A 22,154-nucleotide genomic window follows, 5' to 3' on the forward strand; every position below is an offset into this window, starting at 1 on the left:
CATGCATATTGAGCAGACCCACAAACCTGATACTAGGAGACACTGTATATTATTTGTAAGTAATAACACCTTGGAGTATTATACAGTTATTACATCATTTTCATGTAACTTCGTGTTTTTTTTAATTTTTATTTATTTTTTGGAGAAAGATAATGCAGGCAGAGGAGGGGCAGAGAGAGAAAGGGGGGGAGAGGGAGAGGAGGGAGAGGGAGAGGGAATATGAGAGAATGAGAGAATCCCAAGCAGGATCTGCACTGCCAGCAGAGAGCCCAACATGGGGACTTGATACCATGACCTGAGCTGAAATCAAGAGTGGGACACTTAACCTACTGAGCCACCCAGGCACCCCCATATAACTTCATTTAGTGTGTACCACAGCTTTCTGTGGTGGGTATACTAGAGTACCCTAACTGCTCTAATAAAGAATTGTAAAATAAAATTTTATTTCTTGCTCACGCCATATGTAAGTAAATGGTTATAAACTGATGAAGAAGCTTTGCTTCCCCACAGTTGTTCAGGCAGTGAGACTCCTTCCCTCTTGGCCCAGTAGTCTAGGTTCTAGAAATTTAGGAAAGAATAAGACAATTATGGGAGGATTTTTATGGCTAAGACCTTGAAGTGGTGTGTGTCATTTCTGCTCATTTAATCACACAACCACGCCCAACCACAATGGTGACTGGAAAATGCCTCCAAGCTGTCTGTAGAAAGAGTAGAAAACAGACATTGGTAAACCCAACCAGTCTCTGCCACAGAAACACAGGGTGTTTCCTTCATTTTACAGAGGAGTAAACAGGTACAGAGTAGCTCAGTGACTTATAGAAGAAAACACAACTACAGGAGTTTGGATTTCAGCTCAGGTATTCTGATAAAATGGAAACAATAATAATAGTAATTATAATAATATTTAACAGTTGTGAGTGTGGGTATGCATTAAATGAGGAAATATGCATGAAGATCTTAATAAATTGCAGGTTTCCATCCTAGCCCTGGGCTTTGCTACACAGTCTTATCAAGGGCCAAGCATTTTCCCTAAGGACTGTGGTCAGCAGAATGACTGCATGGTCGAGCAGTTGGTACTACTCGATCAGCAGAGCCTGGGGAAGGGGCTTAATAGACTCTAGTGGCTGAGAGGAGCTCTCTCTGCAGGCCTCGGAGGTTATGCATGTGGGGAGCGGGCTCTGTTAGGCCTCAAGAGGCTGCACTGTCTTTGCTCCAGGACTGGAGCTGCCCCTTGCAGACAACTTCCCACATGTCTCCAGAGGATGGTCTCACTGTGTCAGCCTGTGTCCTGGCCAAGGACAGGAGAATCCTCTGGCCAACATCTGTTCCCTCAGGAGTCTTTGTGGGCATGAGCACCTTTTAAAAGGTTAATTTTTATTTAATTATTTTAAAAGCTCCAACACAAATGAATAATTAAATTGGCACCCATACCTTATATATTATTTATAGGTTCAACTTTTAAAATAGCTCTTTTTATTTATGTGGCAGAGATTATGGATAGAAACCATTCTGTGACTGACATTTCTGTGACTCCAGAAAGAATAAATAAAAGACTTCTCAGCTAAGTGGCGTATGACTTCCCTGTCTAGAGGAATTCTGGGTGAGAAGCTGCTGCGTTCATCAATGTTTTTTGTGAGGAAATTGAGGCATAGTTGAGTCAGAGCTACTCTGAGGAGTGTCAAGATTTGTAGACATTAGGAGGAGCTCTGGCCACTGTCCATCCCTTGTGTAACTACAGTCCAGCCAAAATGGAGGAAACAGCAGGAGTATGTGATGGAGGCAGAGGGGCAACAGTGACAGCATCAGGGCATTGATGCCCAGCTTGAATCCATGCAACTGCTGCTACATGCCATGTTTCCAGCCCCCTCTTTACCTTCACCTTCGAATTAGCCTCCAAATGGTGTCCTCAGCAGGGACCACTCTTAACCTCATAAGGAACAGTGCTCTATATTTCTCAGTTCTCATCTATTTGTTCCAAATTCTGTAGCCTGATTTCACACATTTGGCTGTATGCTAGGCTATTGGGATAAAAGGATCACGTGAATAGGGATTGTCCCTGACTCCAAGTAGCATCCAGTCTTTTGGGGAAAAAGAGAAATAGATTATCATTCTACAGTGTAGTTAAGCACTTTGTTGAACATGAGCACTGAGTGTGATGGGAACCTAGAAGAAACACCCCTGCCTCCCACAGCTGCAGGGGATGGTGGTGGAGATGGGGAAGTTTCTTGAAAGAAGGGATGACTAAGATAAGTTCTGAAAGACAAGAAATTAGTCCAAAGAATAGGGAGAGTTTTCTGGGCTTAGTGTGTGCAAAGAGCATAGCCAGAGAGCCAGGTATCTGAATAGAGTTCATTATGGTGGTGATGTAAGACTAGGGAAGTTGGGAAGAAAGTTTGGATGGAAATGGTATTCACTTAAGGGGTTGATCATGAAGGGCTTTGACTACAATTTATTATAGGTTTTAAACTTTCTTCTAAGATAAAGAAGAGCTATTAAAGTATAGAAATAATATCATATTTGTATTCTAAGATAATCTTTCTAGCTACAGTATAGAGGGTGGGTTGACCCAGTAGACAAAAGGGCAAATATAGATCCAAAGAAATCAACAAGAAACCATTAGACTTAAGATGATGGTGGCCAGAAGTGAGGAGAAGTAGAGGCAGACAACAGAGATTTGAGAGACACTGAGGGGAATGAGTTAGTGAGATACTAGGGAAGAAAAAGAGGGGTAGAGCATGATCCCAGCATTTGGTTTGGACCATTGGGATACTGGTGGACAAGAAACATGACTGGTTTCTTCCCAGGAAAGACTGGTACAGGGATGGTCATAGATTCAGCTAAGGATCATGTTGAGTGTAAGGGTCCTGTAGGTCTTCCAGATGAATGAATGTTCAGAAGGCAGTTGGATGTGATGGATAGGACTTGAGAAGATAGATTCAGAAGCCATTAGCATGAGATGGTAATTCAGGTCCTGATGTCATGAGAGTTAAGGGGATAGCCTAAAAGAGTGTGTAGACCAAGGAAGAAGGAAAAGAGGACCCAGCATAGAACTCTGGGGAACATCCCATTCAAGGGAGAGTTAGAAGAATAGCCCACAGAGCAGGCCAAGGAAGGAGGACCAGGAAGTTCAGAGAGGGCAAGGAGTGTGTCATGGAAGATAAGGATGCAATTTCAGGAAATTTTTGAATGGCCAACAGGGCTTAATGGTGCTGAGAAGTCAAGATCTGAAAAGCATCTATGATTTTAATCAACAAGGAAGAGGGGTGCCAGTGACCTTTGGAGAGAATAGTTTCAGTAAGTGAATGGAGGAAACCAGATTTCAGTGAATTGGAAGAGTGTGGTATGGATGAGGAAGCTCTCATCAATGTACATATGCTATATCATATTTACCTTAGGAGCAGAGATCATTATACATCTCAGTTTATAATCTCATTTTCTAGGCAAGGACCATCTCCTGGTTGGTTTGTGGTTGATTGCCTTTTCTTTTTTTTTCTTTTATTTTTTTTAACAAGTCTTTTTTAAATTTAAGTATAGTTGACACACAATGTTACATTAGCTTTGGGTGTACAACTCAGTGATTTGACAAGTTTATGCATTATGCTATGTTCACCATAAGTATAGCTACCATCTGTCTTGTTACATTGCTGTCACCATATCACTGACTGCACTCCCCACACTCTGCTCTTAATTCCTGTGACCTACTCCTTCTGTAACTGGAGGCTTACCTCCCTCTCCCCTTCACCCATCCTGCCTACGCCCCCACCTTCCTCCCCTCTGGCAACCATCAGTTTATTCTCATATTTAGAGTTCCTATCTGCTTTTTGGTTATTTATTCATTTTTAAGATTCTATTTATGAGTTGAATCAGATGGCACTTGTCTTTTTCAGTCTTATTTCACTTACTCTAATACCCTTTGGTCCATCATGTTGTCTCAAATGGCACAAACTTATCCTTTTTATGACTGTTTAATAGTCCAATGTGTGTGTGTGTGTGTGTGTGTGTGTGTGTGTGTGTGTATGTGTATCACATTTCTTTATCCATTTGTCTATTGATAGATACTCAGGTTGCTTCCATATCTTGGCTCTTTTAAATAATGCTGCAGTAAACATAGGGAAGCATATATCTTTTTAAGTTAGTGTTTTTGTTTTCATTGGATAAATAATAGTGGAGTTACTGAATCATATGTCATTTCTATTTTTAGTTTTTTGAGGAACCTCCATACTGTTTTCTACAATGGCTGCACCAATTTACATTCCTACCAACAGTGTACAAGTTGTCTCCATATCCTTCACATCCTCACCAACACTTGTTCGTTGTCTTTGAGTTCAGCCATTCTAACAGGTGTGGGGTGGTTTCTCACTGTGGTTTTGATTTGCATTTCCCTGGTGGTGAGTGATGTTGAGTATCTTTTCATATGTCTGTTGGCTGTCTATATGTCTTCTTTTCAAAAATTGTCTACTGAGGTCTTCTGCACTTTTTAATTGGATTGTTTAGGGGGTTTTGGTGTTGATTTCCTTTTATTTTCTTTTTTTTAATAGTTTATTGTCAAATTGGTTTCCATACAATACCCAGTGCTCTCTCCCACAAGTGCCCTCCTCCGTCACCACCACCTCTTTTCCCCCCTACCCCTTCCCCTTCAACCCTCAGTTTGTTTTCAGTATTCAGTAGTCTCTCAAGTTTTGCATCCCTCTCTCTCCCCAACTCTCTTTCCCTCTTCCCCTCCCCCTGGTCCTCCATTAGGTTTCTCCTGTTCTCCTGTTAGACCCATGAGTGCAAACATATGGTATCTGTCCTTTTCCGCCTGACTTATTTCACTTAGCATGACACCCTTGAGGTCCATCCTCTTTCCTACAAATGGCCAGATTTCATTCTTTCTCATTGCCATGTAATACTCCATTGTATATATATACCACATCTTCTTGATCCATTCATCAGGTGATAGACATTCAGGCCCTTTCCATGTTTTGGCTATTGTTGACAGTGCTGCTATGAACATTGGGGTACATGTGCTCCTATGCATCAGCACTTCTGTATCCCTTGGGTAAATCCCTAGCAGTGCTATTGCTGGGTCATAAGGGAGTTCTATCGATAGTTTTTTGAGGAACCTCCACACTGTTTTTCAGAGCGGCTGCACCAGTTTACATTGCCACCAACAGTGTAGGAGGGTTCCTGTCTCTTCACACCCTCACCAGCATCTATAGTCTCTTGTTTTGCTCATTTTAGCCACTCTGACTGGCATGAGGTGGTATCTCAGTGTGGTTTTGATTTGTGTTTCCCTGATGATGAGTGATGTTAAGCATCGTTTCATGTGCCTGTAGGCCATCTGGATGTCCTCTTTGGAGAAGTGTCTGTTTATATCTTCTGCCAATTTCTTCACTAGGTTATTTGTTTTTTGGGTGTGCAGTTTGGTGAGTCCCTTGTAGATTTTGGATACTAGCCCTTTATCTGATATGTCATTTGCAACTATCTTTTCCCATTCTGTTGGTTGCCTATTAGTTTTCTTGATTGTTTCCTTTGCCTTGCAGAAGCTTTTTATCTTGGTGAGGTCCCAAGAGTTCATTTTTGCTTTCATTTCCCTTGCTTTTGGGGATGTGTCGAGTAGGAAATTGCTGCGGTGGAGGTCAAGGAGGTTGTTTCCTACTTTCTCCTCGAGGGTTTTGATGGTTTCCTGTCTCACATTCAGGTTCTTCGGCCATTTTGAGTTGATTTTTGTGTATAGTGGAAGAAAGTGGTCTAGTTTCATTCTTCTGCAGGTTGCTGTTCAGTTCTCCCAGAACCACCTGCTAAAGAGGCAGTCTTTTTTCCATCGGATACTCTTTCCTGCTTTGTCAAAAATTAATTGGCTGTACATTTGTAGGTCCAGTTCTGGGTTCTCTATTTTATTCCATTGGTCCATGTGTCTGTTTTTGTGCCAATACCATACTGTCTTGATGATGACAGCTTTGTAGTAGAGGCTAAAGTCTGGGATTGTGATGCCTCCCGTTTTGGTTTTCTTCTTCAATATTACTTTGGCTATTCGAGGTCATTTGTGGTTCCATATGAATTTGAGGACAGTTTGTTCTAGCTTTGAGAAGAATGTTGGTGCAATTTTCATGGGGATTGCATTGAATGTGTAGATTGCTTTGGGTAGTCATGACATTTTCACAATGTGTATTCTTCCGATCCATGAACAGGGAATGTATTTTTCATTTCTTGGTGTCTTCTTCATTCTCTTTCATAAGTTTTCTATAGTTTTCATCATATAGGTCTTTTACATTCTTGGTTATCCTTGGTTATCCTTGGTTAGGTTTACTCCTAGGTATTTTATGGTTTTTCGTGCAATCGTGAATGGGATCAGTTTCTTGAATTTCCTTTTATTTTCATTTTCCTTCTCCATCCATCCAATCTAGAGGTGGCCATTTTCATGTATTAAAGAGTTTGCCTCTTGTTTATAATATGCTCATATATATATATTGTTTTATATGTATTTTTAAATTATGTCAATTGTGTGTTATAGATCTCATTATGTTTCTTATTTATTTTATCCATTACTGTGTATTTAAGATTCTCCAGTGCTGCCATGTGTCTTCAATGTGTGCATTCACATTTTACTGTCCATCCTCCAGCAATGAACACATACATTATCTCTACCTGCCCACGCACCCACCCATAATCAATATTGCAGTGAACATTCTTGCATATGACCCCTTTCAGATCTGCATGAGAATTTCTTTAGTCTATAAGTCCAGGAACAGAGTTGCATATATGTAACCTGCCTCCTGAGATCTGGCAGAGTGCCCTCTGGAATGGCTAGGCCAATTCACACTCCCACCAGCAGTGCACAAGGTTCCCACTCTGCACATCACCATCTACACTTCACATTATTCAGCTTGATAATATTTACCTCTAGGGTCTCTTTCTTCAATCTGCATTTCTTGGGTAATTAATAACCTTGAGTATCCTCTTTCATAAGTCACCTGTTCATATCCTTGGCACATTTATCAAATTTGGCTCTGAGAGGAAGAAGAGAAAATATGGCAAGTAAGAGTTTTAGTTAAGACAGGAAAGACTTAAACATGTTAAAATGAAGATAGTAAGGAGAAAAAACTAAAGATTCATCTTTCTCCCAAGATTGGAAGGGTGGACAGAAGGCAAGACAGTGAAGATCTTGCCTCACCTGAAAATAACAATGAGACTCGGTAGGATGTGGGACTGGAAGGGGAAGTCTGTGCACAGATCACCATCAGCTTTCCCTGAGCCCATCTCCATTGCCTTCTCCACTTGGATGTACAGGCAGTGAAGAATCCATGGAGTTTGATAGGAGGGGAAAGGTGACCTCCTTCAGATTTTAGGACAATGTGGTATATTGTGTTTCTAAACGTTTGAAAAAATTTTTAAGTTGCCAGTAGAGAGGAGAGATGCCTGAATTTCAGCATATGGAATGTGGCAGAAATACAGTTGTAGAGTCATCTGACACAGTGGTGGGGGTTGGGAGATGTGTGTACCCTCCTGGTTGGAGCAGAGTTAGCACAAGAGAAAGTGTAAGCCCAGCACTGGACAGTGTAGGTTTTGGTAGACTCAGTGTGATAGACTTGTTACAGAGTAGAGGCATGTTGTCATGAAAAGGGCCATTCAGGATAGATTGAAGGGGGCCAAGCCTGGACAGAGATGGACCATCACACAGGTGGGAAGTCATAAAGGCCTGCAGTGAAATGGAGGCTTTAGAACATATAAAGGAATGACAAAAGGAAACACTGTAAAGAGGCGTAATGACTGACTGGTGATGGATAAATAAGCGCCTAATATATTAGTGGAATAAATGAATGAGTAGTGCTTAGATCAAGGAATATAGTGGGACAGAGGGGTTTAAAGAGGCTCCAGAGTTTGAGCTTAGGTCCCTAGGAGGAGGAGAATATTGATTGAGTGCCTGTGTGCCCTGAGCACAAAGCTAGGCAGTGGAATAGAATCATGAGTAGGACTGACCTGGTTGCTGCCTGTGAGGAACCTGTAGTCCAGGCAGGCAGGAAGAAACAAAAATACAAACTGACAGATGTATGAGTAATTACTGTTATGATGAGTGCTAGGAAGGGGTCATGCAGGGTGTGCCGACTGAAGCTGACAAAGGATTTACCTGAGATAGGGTGCTTGGGAGGTCTTCCACAAGGGCATGATAATCTAAGAGGAAGCCTGAAGGGCCAAACATGCAAAGATGGTTCAGAAAGTATCCCAGACCAAGGGCACAGCATGCACAAGAGCCTGAATGGGGGGAGAAATGGCAAGTTGGAAGAACTGAAAGGTTTTCAGGCTGCATATAGTGAGTATGGGGAGATGAGCTTGGAGAGGGAGGCAGAAGCCAGGCCTAATGGGCCATGGTGAGGGGGTTGACTTTTATTCTAAGTTCCAGTTGTACTGAGGGCATATGACTATTTTAAATAAAATTGACAAAATTTAAGTTTAGTAATAAATGAACATTTTTAATGTACAAATCTTCATATATATACCCGAAGTAGAGAGAATAGCATCATGCACCCCCACATGCATAGATCATCCAAAGTCAGCAGTTATTAGAGATTTCCTACTTCATCTATTCCCCACTTTGCTAGAGCTTATTTAAGCAAATTTCAGATGGCATGACCTGTCCCCTATCCCTATATTCTTCAGCATCTCTAAAAAAAAAAAAAAAAATGTTTATATCCTTAGATAACTGTAATGCCATTATCACACCTAACATAATTGGCTGTAATTTCTGGTTATCATCCAATGAGTCTATAATTCAGATATCCCTATGTGTCCCAAAAAAATGTGTTTTGGTAGTCGTTTGAATCCAGATCCAAACAAGGTACACATTATATTAGTTATTACATCTCTAAGTCTCTTTCAATCTACACAGTCCCTACTGTTTACCTCCTTTTTTGTTTTAATGTCATTGACTTGTTGAGGAAATGGAGGCAGTTGTCTGCAGAATGGCCCACCTTGTGGGTGTGTCTCTTGCTTCCTCACTGTCCTTTAACCTATCTTTTGGTCTACTCTAATGCCCATAATGGGAACTTAACTCTAAGTATTGATCAAATCGAGGTTAATTTTTTTGACAAGAATGTCAATGGTCATGATGTCCTTCATACTGCCTCATATGAGGAGACACCCAATATCTAGCTATCCTATTCTTAGTGATACTAAGATTCATCAGTGAATTCAAGCATTGGGAGCTTGATTCTATTGTGTAGTTCTCCACTGACTAATTATTTTACTTTTTGATATTTTCCTGAATCAATTACTTCATTAGAAATATCTCAACAATTATTTCAAATCAATAATTTCAACTTATTTTTAACCACCTTCAACACTGAGACCATACCACCTCCCTGACAATGTTTGTTAAAGAAGAAAGAGATCATGGGATGCCTGGGTGGCTCAGTGGGTTAAGCATTTGACTTCAGGTCCTGAACCCAGGGTTCATGGGTTCGAGCCCTGCTTTGGGCTCTGTGCTGACAGCTCAGAGTCTGGAGCCTGTTTTAATTCTGTCTCCGTCTCTCTCTGCCCCTCTCCTGCTTGCACTGTTTCTCTGTCTCTGTCTCTCTCAAAAATAACCATTTAAAAAGAGAGAGGTCAATGTGGGTATTTTGTAAAAGTCTTCATGGAAGAAAATAAACTTTTAATTCAGAGTTATTAAAATTACTTATTCTGGGAGAGGAAGCCAGTAGTTATCCTGAAAGAAGTGAATTGGGAAAGCAAGAGGTAGGACTGGGTTGTAATAGTTTTCTGTAAATGTAGATATTGAGCCCAAGATTCCCAATAGAGGATAGTCTTTGAAAACCATGTATATTGAGTATCATCTCTCCTGTCTTCTTTAATGACTCCCAGTGGGTATTGGCTTCTGTGTAGGACGTGAGGTGATGATAGATGCTGGTAAGATAGAGGGCTGACGGGACAATCCTACATCAGTGCTGAGCTGCACCTGTTCTTCAACCAAATCCCTGTAAGAACTGTTGGGATCATGATCCCACCATACCCCCACTCCCAGCAGCTGCAGCATAACGGGAGCCAGTTCTTAGTAGGAGATTTTTTCCATGATGAGAGTGGACAAGTTGTGACCTGTGGGCCTGAAGTCCCTGGCTGGTGAAGAAACTGGAGCAGAAGGGTCTGGGTAAGGCCTTACCAAATAGCTGCGGACTTGAATGGCCAGGGTATTGCAAATACATGGGGATCCCTGAAGGTGGCAACCCTTGACCCTTTGGTGGGGTGGAATCTTGACCCTTTAAGAACATCTAACTATACTCTGTCACTGATGGACTGGTGGGCCAGGGCAGATTGGGATGGAAACTGCAGAGTGTAGAAAAGCACCGTGTTCTGGGGAGGGGAAGCAGCTTGGTCCAGGCACTGCTGATGGTGTCCCTCCGCTGGAAAAGTCACCCACAGGTGGCATGCTTACCTCACTGGGCCTCATTGTCACCCCATGGTCTAGAAACACCCCTGTTCTGTCCTGGGAGCCATGTGTGCAGGCTTAGCCATACTGAGACTGAGCTGTAATTTTTAGGTGTTGGTCTCTGATAGAAAGATGGAGGTGCCAGACTAGAGCTTGGTGGTGGGAGGAGGTTAGGGTTTGAGATAGATTTAGTGTATTCTGTACTGGCCATCCCCTTGGTTCTCATGCTGTCTTAGTGAGTATGTATTTGCTCTTTAAGGTATCTGGGAATATGCAGTGAGGTTTGATCAGAGGGAGTAGGAGGACGTTCTGTTTAAGTAAATGCACTGGCAGGAAAGTTACCAGGGAGACTTCAGGATTTAATTTCCTGACCTGGATTGCCATAGTATCAAAATATGTTAAAAGCAGGTTTGGCATAGCACCAATGGGCAGGACAAAATAGAAAGCAAGTGAAAAGTCCAACCTTAAAGCTAGAGAGAAAATTAAAGGCAGAATGGGTCTAAATTCTGTTTAAGGAAGACTCCATCGAAGCCTTTGTAACAGCCTGTGACTTGTGGCCCTGCGAAGGAAGAACAGCAGCACCCTGTATTCCCCCCGCATCTCCTACTCCTGAAGCAGACTTTGGGCTTTGTTGTTTCTCGTCTAAGCAGCCCAGGGAAGAGGAGATGGAATGGGGAAGAATAGAGCAGTGCATCCAGCCTCTTCTGCTCCGTGCTGCAGGAAGCCTGAAGCGAGCTCTAGCAAAGGCAGGCAGCACCCTGCAGGCGGGAGAGAGGCTGCTGCCGCTGCTGCCACTGCTGTCACTGCCGCCACTTCCTGGGGTCCTGGCCACCCCAGGGATTACCTGGGTATAGCGTGTAATGTTGAGATTCTGAGACCTCACACCTCGTCTTAGAAGCAGATGAGGTCCTGGGCACAATGCGAAGGGTGGAGCTATGAGCTGTGGCGGTGATACTGTGAAATCCATTTATCAGGCAGGCACTCCTTCTGTGAGTGAGTGCCCTGTATGAGCAGCTGAGCTTTTCCGTACTGAGCTGTGGGCAAGTCTTCTAGGAACCCGTGCTTGTCAAAATATAACCCGGCCTTAGGGAGTGGCAGAAGTTCAGCAGGTGGGGTGAGCCTATGGACTGTGCATTTGGAGACGGGCCTGCCCGCCACGAAGGGCACATGGACAGGGAAGGTGGGCTTTCCCCGGCACAGAGTCAAACAGGCCAGAGAAGCCCCGCTTCCTCTTTGACGGGGTCTGGTGGGTTGGGAGAGGCTTCCTAGGAGCTTGAGGGTGAACTGGGGAGTGAAATGACAAGGAACTATTTACGCCCTTTTTCCGGGGTTTGCTGGCAGGGAGGTGAGGTGCACTTTAAGGTCTAATGTTAGCCAAATGCTTGCTGTCTTTCATACTGAATGGAGGCCCATTCTAGATGCATAGGTGACTTATACTCTTAAAATTGTGACCAAATTACCTGATCCTCAGGCTCCCCTCAGATACTACCTTGCCATTTCCATGACTTTCCATTTGGTTATGTGTCCCCACTGGAGCCCCCAACATATGCTACTCTTTTAGTCATGTTTGTTTCTTTATCATCAGGTCTTCAAAGGGATAGTACGACAGTTATGTAAATTGACATGGGTGACACTCAGGAAGCTCTGGGTCAAATTTAGTTTCAGGCCTTGTTTAGGGTTTTGTTTCTCTTTCTGCTTTTGTTTTCCTGGAATAACCATCTGTAGCTTTCCTGTTTTCAGATTTTCTTCTCTTCTGCCTCTCACACCTGATTCTCCAAGATTCTCCCCTTGCTGAGCCACTGAGCACACTATCCCCCACCTCCCTTGGCTCTGAAGGAGTGCCATCTGGGCAGGCTACTGGGGTGGGCACAGCTATGAGGCGTGAGAGAGAGGGCTTCCCTTTAGTTTCTGCCTCTTCTTTCCCTGGTGGTTGTCTTCAGGCACCCGACCTCCTAAAAAAAAAAAAACAGCCCTACCCCACAAACCCTAGACTTGTGTCTTCAGACTACACGTGAGTTTTATCACATTCCCTGCCAAGCGGCTGCCTGGCTGCTCCCTTCTCTGAGCCATGGCAGCAGGAGGCATGGCGTTTTTAAGGAGGATGAATTGCTGTCTAGTGGCTGCTCTTCTGCACCCACGGCCATCAATCTTGTCTTGAATGCTGGGCCTGCTGGTGTGCCTGCTCAGGCTCATCTTCCTGGGGCAGACTTATTTATGGAGCCGTGGCAAAGGTAATCTCACTGCCTGCCCACCCCCGCCCCCCAACCAGCCCATGGCCTGGGCCTCCCTCAGCCACTCTTAAAAATAGCCCAAGACAAGAATGAGAGCCAGGGTCCGGTTACCTCCTGCAAGCAGATCTGATCTTCACCTCCTGCATCTGGCAGCTCGGCCCTTCTCAGGGGCCACTGGACAGGCTTGCAGGCCAGCAGGAGGTGGTCAGTCTGTCAGTCTCTGTTCTGCTTGGAGCTGGGAGCCAGCAGTAGCTCCCCTTCAGGGAAGGGGCAGGGGACAGGAGCACGGGCGGCTGAGGGAAGGCATGGGGAGGAGGACTTTTTCCCAGCTCTCTTTGCCCAACCAGTTGAGTGAGAAATCTCAGCCCTGGAAGCAGTGTGCTCATTTGTGGAAGATGACAGGCTGTTTAAAGGATGAGGGTCTTCCTGGGCACAGGCCTGGCATTGCAGGTCTGCTTTGTTTGGGGTCATGACTGGCTTCCCTACCTTATATCTCCCCCTTTCCCGAGAAGCAAACACCCTTGTCAAGTCCTGGAAAGTGGAGAATGCCTTCTGTCCCCATGTGCCGTGTTCTTCTCTCACCTAAATCTAATCCACTTCCCTAAAATCTGCCTGGTGGAAGGGAAGAATCAGGCTACAGCCTGGCTGTTAGCCCCAGCCATCGCAGTAATTCCCTAGACGACCTTGGGGAGCCCTCATCTTGTGTGAGGCCTTTGTTTTCTTCCTTGTGCAATTAAGATGGATAATTCTGGCTCCTGTCTTACCTCGAAGGGATGTGGTGAGATTGATTAATCGGACTGGGGAAAAAGGGAGTGCGAAGTGACCCTGTGTCTGAAAAATAAGGGCAACAGCACTGCATTTACACTTGGGTTGGTGAGCTTGCATCATTTCTTCTTCAAACATGCATCTGTTTGCGTGTATGAGAGAGTGTGTGTGGGATATGAATACGTGTGTACTCACACATGAATGAGTGTGTGGACACATTCATAGAGGAAGTGGCCTACTTCACAGCTCACTAGTTGTCCACCTCATGGCCTCCCCAGCCCATTTTGTTCTCTCGGGTATGAAGGCTCTGGGCTCCCTGTCCTGTCTTATAGACTTGATCTTAGAATCCCTTTAGATGCCTGAATGGCAGCTACTGGAGAGGAAATTAAGGCTGAATGAAAGCTAGTCATTTTCCAAAAGCCCAAGACATTCAGACCCTAACTTTGCACCTCTAGTTTCTCTGTCCCCCTTTTCTCCCTGACCCTGCCCTCACCCTCTAGCTACATTGTAAGTTTCCTAAATTTTGCTCTGTTCTTTCTCACCTTCAGAGCTCTGCACCTGCTCTTTGTCCCCTTTGTTTGGACCTGTCCCTTTATCCCTTCACAGAATGCTTCTGAGCTTTCTTTGGAACCAGCTTATACATCCCTTACCCTGACATCTAGGCCTGCCATGAGTCCCCCACAATTCCCCCATTCTTTCCCAGCAGGGCACACAGCACACCTTACTGTAATTGTTTATTTCACTGGGTACCTTGCTGCCAGAGTGTAAACTCTATGAGGACAGGGCACTTCTTGTCGTACTCGGAATTGCCTTGTATAGTGTCTGCCCTCTGGCTGGGCTTTGGTACATCTTTTAGTTAATCATGAATGAATGAGCAAACATAATAAATGATAGGCGAGTCAGAACAGAGTGCTCCTGATGCCCACGTGCCTTGCATAGTTGAACATGTACAGCTCCACTGTCCGTGGGATCCCTTCACCACCGCCACCACCATCATGCAGACAGCTTTGATAGGACAGCAGGCTCATCTGGCTCCTCTGCCTGTCTTGGGATCCAACCTTGTCCACATACCTGATTGCATTTCAGAGAAGACAAAACCAAGAGCTCAGATTTCTAAATATTTGCTGCTGGGAAAGCACTGAGAGGGATCTCGGGCAGTCTCTGAGAGGAGTATGCTTCACCCAGCATAGCTGCCGGGGCTGGTGGCATCAGTGGCATCTCCAGTTTGTCTCTCTCCCCACTGATTCACATTTGAGTGGGACTCAGCCAGCTTCTAACTTCTCACCTCTCCTTCCTGTCCAGGTTTGGTCCTGGTCGAGCCCACCAGGTGGAGCTGCTCTTCTCCCCACTCCCCATGCCCCACCCCCACTCATCCCCAACCCCAACCATTCCCTGGCTCCCAAGAGAGCCTCCCCTCTCCAGCTCCCAAGCTCCCACAGCTGCTTTGGCAGCAGGTTTGGAGGAAACTGGCTTGCTGCGACTGACGTCTCCACCTGCTGGCCGTCCTGACCCTTTCTGCCTGCAGCTCTCCGTCCCTGCTGCCACTGTCGCTGTTACTGTGGCGGCGGCGGCTGCTGCTGCTGCTGCTGCTGCAATATTCTATAACCCAGAGACCCTGGGTGGGAAGCATGGCCCGGCAGATGGCACAGTGTGCTCCTCCTGCAAGGACCTACCCCTGCTGGATGCTCCGAATAAGTTTCCCCTGAGAAAAAGTCCAAGGGGGAGGTGGCTAACCCTCTGTTTGCTGTCCCCCCCTAGGGACCCTTCCATGAAGACTGAGGCAGGCATAACTGCTGAGAGCCTGCTGACATGACATCGGCCACGGAGTTTGAAAACGTGGGCAACCAGCCACCGTACAGCCGGATCAATGCCCGCTGGGATGCCCCGGACGATGAGCTGGATAATGACAACAGCTCAGCCAGGCTCTTTGAGAGGTCCCGGATCAAGGCCTTGGCAGGTACCATTTGGGGCCATGGGGGTTAGAGGAACTAGTCTCCTAGTCCCAAGGTTCAGTCTCCTCCCTGCCTGTGGCCAATCCTCTGTGGGCACTGGCGTGAGCCCTGGCAGGAAAGTGATGGAGACATGGTTGTGCTGCTCAGAGATCTGGCCCTGCTGGGAGGGAGCAGCGGCTCCCGTGCATGACCCGGTTCATCCCAGATGGGAGGTGGTGACAGGTGGGCCCTGCCCTCTGCCTCTGTCCTGAGTGACCTGTGGCCAAAGTCAGAACTGAGAGAAAGTCTGGGCAAAGGAGGGTGTGAGGGGCTGGACGGCCAGGCAGAGGTGCGGGCAGCTTCATTATGCACCTCAGTCTCCTGCCTGGTCCTGGATAGAGGAATGATCTGCCTCCTCTCTGTGGTCCTAAAAGAAAAGAGTGGTTTGATAGGACATTGGGAACAGATAACACCCTCCCCACACTGGCTCAGGAAGCAGGATTTTCTAGACTAAACCTCTTATCCTTAAACTAGAATTAGATTTTTACTTAGATTCATAATAGATTTCTCTGTGTATGTGTGTGTGTGTGTGTGTGTGTGTGAGAGAGAGAGAGAGAGAGAGAGAGAGGGAGAGGGAGAGGGGGAGGGAGGGAGGGAGGGAGGGAGGGAGGGAGGTGGGGGGGGAGATCTTAAATCTCCAGCAGAAATGGTTTCTCCTCCCCCTGCTGGCTGAGATCTGATTCTTAGGATTTTTTTTTTTCTCCTACCAACCCCTGTGACCACTGCTTCCCTGGACTCTGGCCCAGGGCAGCTATATTCTGACACCAAGTCCTTGACCAATAAAGAAAGTTTGAGTTCCAGGGGATAGTGTGTAGGTGGAAGGGCTGGGGATAGACTCCATCATCTACTCCACCGGTCACTAACCCGAATCAGACTTGTTTCTCCATCATCACCTTGTAAGAAGGACTCCAGACTCGCCCATAAACACTTTCTGGAGCGATTCTCTCAGTACCCCATCACTCAGTGGCCCTATCTAAAGTTTCTGGTAGTATTCTTCTACCTTCTCTCCTTCTAGTCTGCTCCCAGATGGCTCCATCTCCAGCTGACCTCGACTCATGAGCAGGGCCCTTGGCCCCCGGGGGATCATAATGACCTTTCATCTTAGGAGTGTCTGGGCTTTCCATTCCCATAAAAGGAATGGGGTGTCTCATTCCCTTGTCATGATGGGGAATCCATCTCAGCCATCAGCTTTTGTGTTTTTGTTCTTTGTGGGAAACTCCCCTTCTTCCTCCTTCATCCACTCCTCCCCATTCCCTACCCTTAAAAATTCCTTCCTTGGTTTCCCTTGAGGACAGATAATAGCACCAATTCCTTACTTTGCTTATGTAATCTTAACCTCTTTAAATAAGCAAACTAGGAACCCTTGTCTTTGCCAGTCTGGTTTTACCTTCTCTCTATCTCTCTGCTAGCTGGGCCTGACTGCGTTGACCCTGGTGATAGAGATGGAGGGAGAAGGGTACCATTTTCCATATGTCTTGTCAAAAGAAAGTATGAGTAGGACTGTCTTTTGTGCAAGGATCCTTTGATATGTTTTACAGATACCATGGGTTTTTTTTTTTTTTAACATTTATTTATTTTTGAGAGACAGAGATAGATAATGAGCAGGGGAAGGGCAGAGAGAGAGGGACACACAGAATCTGAAGACAGGCTTCAGGCTCTGAGCTAGCTGTCAGCACAGAGCCTGACGTGGGGGCTCGAACCCACGAACTGTGAGATCATGACCTGGGCCGAAGTTAGACGCTCAGCTGACTGAGCCACCCAGGCACCTCAGCAGATACCCTGTTTTTTTTAAGAAACTGAGGAAAATTCCATTTTAATAGTTATTTATTGTACCCCTACTGTGTGTAAAGCTAACCCCCTGACCAGACAAAAACATGGAGGAGAAAAACCACAGAGATGAATTCAACACAGTGTCTGTCTCTAAGGAGTTTATGATCCACTAGGGAAATGAACAATGTTCATAATGAATTAGCACAAGTACAATTAGAGAAGAACTGTAGGAAAGGCATATAATTAAACAGCAATGAGAGAGCAAAGGAAGAGATGCAGGGAGAACTGGGGACTTGTTTGTGGAGAAGGCCCTAGGGAATTGAAGGGTGCATAAGATCCTGACAGGCCGGTGGAGTACAAGTTTATCCAGTTGGACTATATGAATGGCAGCCAGGTCTGATGAGCAGTTGGAAAACTGGTGGAAGTAAGTTGATCAGGTTTTTGGAGAAAGAGATTCCACCAGCCCTGCCTGTGTCTCACCAAGAGTTTGCATCTCATCTACCAGAGAATCTGAATACCCTCAAGGAAAGAGGGAGACCACAGAGCATAGAGTTACATGCCTGGACCTTAACAATTTAGAACTTCTGGCTAACAAGTAGCCATTGAAGCTTGGGGTCCATTCAGGGTTTTAAAAAACAAACAGAAACCTACGCAGTCTACTGACTTTCCTGAGAGTCCACTCTGAGTGAGCTGTGGGATAAGAGAAAGCTGTGGGAGGGTCCAAAGTAGAAAGGTCAGATGGACCCATTCTGGCGGGTAGGCAGAGCAGAGAAAGGGGCTGTCTGTCTTCCTCAATTTTAACTTCTTGACATTTTTCTCTTCAGTATTGTCTTTGGGGCCGCCTTGGCAGCCCAGGCAGGGGTCAGCCTTTCCAAAGATGCTGAAGAAGCAGAAGCACCTCTAGTTCCTATCATTTCTGCCTTCTCCACAGCCACACCCCCACACCTGAGCACATGATGGCCAGGAAGGCGTTTGGTCCTGTGTCTCTTACCCTTCCCTCTAATGCTACTACTATGGAGGATGGTTGAATCAATTTCCTGTCTTATGAAATGGGGACAGTAGTTCTTCCCCCTAGGGTCTTGTGAAGATCAAGTAAGATAAAGTTTATGAAAGTGTTTTATTAGTAATAAAAGACTAGGTGAATGTTAGTATTTACAGGAAATCTTAGTAATATCTTTCTGTCCCTTCCTTTAACCTCAAACATTCACAATCATTAGCTCAGTCACAGTCCCAGTTATACTGGCCTGTTCCGGGGCCAGTTTCTTCTTTCTTAACACCACCCTGCTTTGTTTCTGAAGGCCAGAGTTGAAAGAAGGAGCCAGGGACCAGGGAAACTCGGCTAATGCTTGTGTTGCACCTTTTGGCTCGGTCCCCAGAGACCCAGTGCCCACAGGGATGAAGCCCCATGCTGTGTAGATCTTTCTCTTTAAAGGCTGCCCAGCCAGGATCTTAGCTGTGTCTCTACCATCAGCGGGGTGGCCTGGAGGGACCAAGAAACCAAAGGAGGATGAGGCTGGTTAGATGCCCTTCCAGGTGTGGCAGCTTCTCTGGGTCCTTTTCCATGTAGTGACCTGTGGTTAGAAGTCTTGCAGTTGGTTAAAAAGACTCCATTTTTTTCTGCCTCCTAAGTCAACTTCCTCTCAGCTTTAAAGGAAGTACTCCCTATTTTGCTTTTCATATCATTCCCAGCTCTTCCTCCCTGGACTGAAATAAACAAACCATCTGGTTATTCCATGTGGAAACTGCCACATTGGTATACAAACACCTGACCTCTCTCCAAATGAATCGCTGTGGATTTGACATTGTGGGTCAGCCTGACCGAAATGAAGGGGGAGGTGGGCAAAAAGTGCTGCAGAAGGCTCCTGCAGATCGGAGGGGATGGATTTGACCTCGGCAGTGCCCAGGGAGGGGTGGGGGCCCAGCAGGAATATTTGCCCATAGGTTCCTGGCAGATGTTAGCTCTCAGTGTCAGCCTCTAAAGCTGGCAGCACTTGATGAGGTTAAGTGATGGGTCACCCTGAGGCTTCTTCCTGAACAGGGGCCATCCTCTGCTTTGATGACTACCTCCAGTACCTTCCTACTTTTAGGACCTGCTTTGAAAGATTAGAGGAAGGGGAGCAGTTGAAATGCTCAAGTTCTAATCCTTCCAAGAAGTTCCAGCCTTCAGGTTTCAATAGAAAGGCTTCCAGCGTCTCCTAGAGTCACCCTTATTTCACTCACACCTCTTTTCCTGTCCTCCCCCTTTTCATACTGGGAGCCATTTGGTAAACATTTGTGGCTGTCTGGATGAGAGATGAGGCACTGCAGGCTGCAGAGAATTTACCAGCCAGAATGGCCGCCCTCTGTGCTCTCTCTCCTGATCCCAGCAGAGGCCTCTGCCTGCCCGTGTACCCCCTTGCACCTGGCTGTGTGCCCCACTGATTCAGGGCAGGTGTGGCCCAAGTGGCAGAGGAGGACTGCAACAGAAAGATGCCCCCAAAAGAGAAACGTTGTGCCCAGCCTCCCCTGACTTACCCATGCACTCATGTTGAAATCTGGGCATCCCAAGTCCCACCCACTGCATGACTTCCAGCTCCTCAGAGCACAGAGGCATCGGGAAGGTCGTGGCAGAGAGAGCAAGTCAGGGCCTCCTGAGATGATCTGTGAGAAGGAGAAGGCCCGGCATGTCCTTCATCATCTTCTGTGGCCTGTTGAACAGAGAGTCATCCTTTTAACATTTTTTGTTGTTTTATTTTTTTATGTTTGTTTTCTTTTATGTTTATTTTGAGAGAGTGAGAGAGTGCGCACATGCACGAGCAGGGGAGGGGCAGAGAGGGGGAGATAGTGAGAATCCCAAGCAATCTCCACACTATCAGCACAGAGCCTGACACAGGGCTAGATCTCATGATCTGAGCCAAAATCAAAAGTCCGATGCGCAAGTGACTGAGCCACCCAGGCACCCCCAGAATCATGCTTTAAAAACAAAGTGGACAAAATTGTGTCGCCCACTCTGGCTTTGCCTTTAAATCATAATCCAAGTGATGTTTCAAACTGGAAATGCCTTTCATTTCTACATTCTGTCTTTGTAGCCTTCTTACTAGATTGGAGATGAGGTCCTGTGGTGAGGTTGGTTGAGGACAATTCAGAGGACACAACAGGGCAGCAGGTACACAGCAGGCTGTGTCCCTGTGATCTGAAGCACAGAGTCACTGTCACTTTGAACCTTGAACATCTTTCAGACCACTTTGCCCTGGCCCCAAGGTTAAGTTCTGTGATTGGCAGATGTTCCATCAGAGCCTTAGGACAGGGGCCCTCAGATCCTGCCGCTCCCTACCCACCCATTTTGGCCCCTTGGAAACTTCAAAGAGAGGGTGCTATTGGCTCCTTCCTGACTTTGGTGGCCAAAGGTCAGGCTTGACATCTCCCTGGGCCTCTTTCTCTACCTGCACCAGAATGACACTGATTTCCAGGTGCCCCAGTTGCTTGAGAAGGGTTTTGTGTCCAGAGGGTGAATGATTTCTTTCAGAGAGCAGGCTTTCGCCACAGTGTGTGGTAGGCAGGGTGGGGAGGTACAGGAGTGGGGATTCAGCAGCTTCTTGGCAGCATATTAAATTGACAAGTTCAGATGTAGCTGCTAGAGACCAAGGCATCAGGTGTTAATGGTCTGAATGTCTCTCTTAAGCTACCTGTGAGAACAAAGATGGCATCATTAATGAGGGTTTTTAAAGTGTTTTCTTCTCCAATTTCAAAGCATGGGGTTCTATGTAGAAACCATATACTGGGGAGATATAGTATTCATGTATGTAAATATGTATAATCATCAGCAATCATTTTAGTGTACTGTCAGAAGAAAAAATATTTGGATTGGCTCAGCAGCTTTTCCTTGGAGGCCAGCCACTGTGAGTTGTCCCTCCTACCCTGAGACAGGTCACTGCTCAGATGACCGTGCTAGTTACCTGTGCAGACAAATCCACAGGAGAGGCCAGCAGGCCACCTGTGCTGTGTGGTCCCCAGCTCGGGACATAACACTTTCTCCCATTGTCCTCTCTCCCCTCTTGATAAAAGCTGTCCTTCCTCTCTGAGAACGCTTTGCAGAACCAAGGCTGTTCCCATTTTCTGGGTGAGTGCTATCTATCATCATGAAGATGCTTTTCAAATATTAATACACTGAGGTTAATAATAAGACTCTCCCCTCCCTGTGCAGTGCAGTCTGAGTGAGCCACAGTAATGGCCTCCTTCATCTTCGGGACATTCCTGTGGGCTGTCAGCTTCGTCCCCAAGGGCAGGCTGTGACACCAGGCCTTGCTGTGCTCACAGCTCCCAGAGCAGCGGGCATCTATTTTCCCCTTCTCCAACTGGGCGCTCCCTGCATGCTGCTTGGCTGAAGAGGTGCCAGGAGTGTTGGTTCCAAGCATCTGTAGCAATTGTTCATTTTCCTTTTTTATCGTGTCACTGAGAGAGAATGACAAGGAAGCTGGTAGCAGCTGAGTCTCTAGGAGCATTTTGCCTCCAAACCCTTTAGCCTTCAGACTCTGGAAACCAGATCAACAGGGGATCTTATTTTATAGTCTAGTGAGAAGGAAGTGGGCCAAATATTCACACGTGTGTCTCTGTACCTGTAGACGTATGTGCGTGTTGACAAATTATGATAAATTCCATGAAGGTTTATTGAGCATTATGAGTTTCTAACATAACCTGCAGCCTCTAACTCATCCAAGGAGGAGTAGAGCTTCTTGGAGTGAGCACATGGGGGGGAAGGGTGGGCAGAGACGGGAGGGGCAGGCAGGAGCCACATCACAGGGACTTATAGGTCATTGGTATCTTCAGGGTCCTGGCAGGAAGCAGTGGGAAACTCAAAAGAGGTGGCTGAGGAGTTTTATGAGAAGATTATTTGCAAAGGGGTGGCAGGGTGCAGGGTCAAAGGCTGGGAGCTGTCACAGGGAGAGCGGTAGGCTCTCAGGACAGGACCTGTGGCCTTCAGTAGAGGACCAGAGGGATGGAGCCACTCCCACCTCT

At 46.1% G+C, this 22,154-nt stretch overlaps 1 protein-coding gene across 1 annotated transcript in view; it reads left to right on the forward strand.

Moving 5' to 3' along the window:
* SPTB (spectrin beta, erythrocytic) overlaps nt 1–22,154 on the forward strand; it is a 123,470-nt gene that overhangs the window by 39,466 nt on the left and 61,850 nt on the right. Inside the window, exon 2 of the mRNA XM_029950777.1 lies at nt 15,157–15,355. Within this exon, the coding sequence (XP_029806637.1) occupies nt 15,208–15,355 (148 nt within the window). The 5' untranslated portion in view covers nt 15,157–15,207. The remainder of the gene's footprint in view (nt 1–15,156; nt 15,356–22,154) is intronic.

This window comes from Suricata suricatta, chromosome 9, assembly GCF_006229205.1.
Source record: "Suricata suricatta isolate VVHF042 chromosome 9, meerkat_22Aug2017_6uvM2_HiC, whole genome shotgun sequence".
NCBI lineage: Eukaryota > Metazoa > Chordata > Mammalia > Carnivora > Herpestidae > Suricata > Suricata suricatta.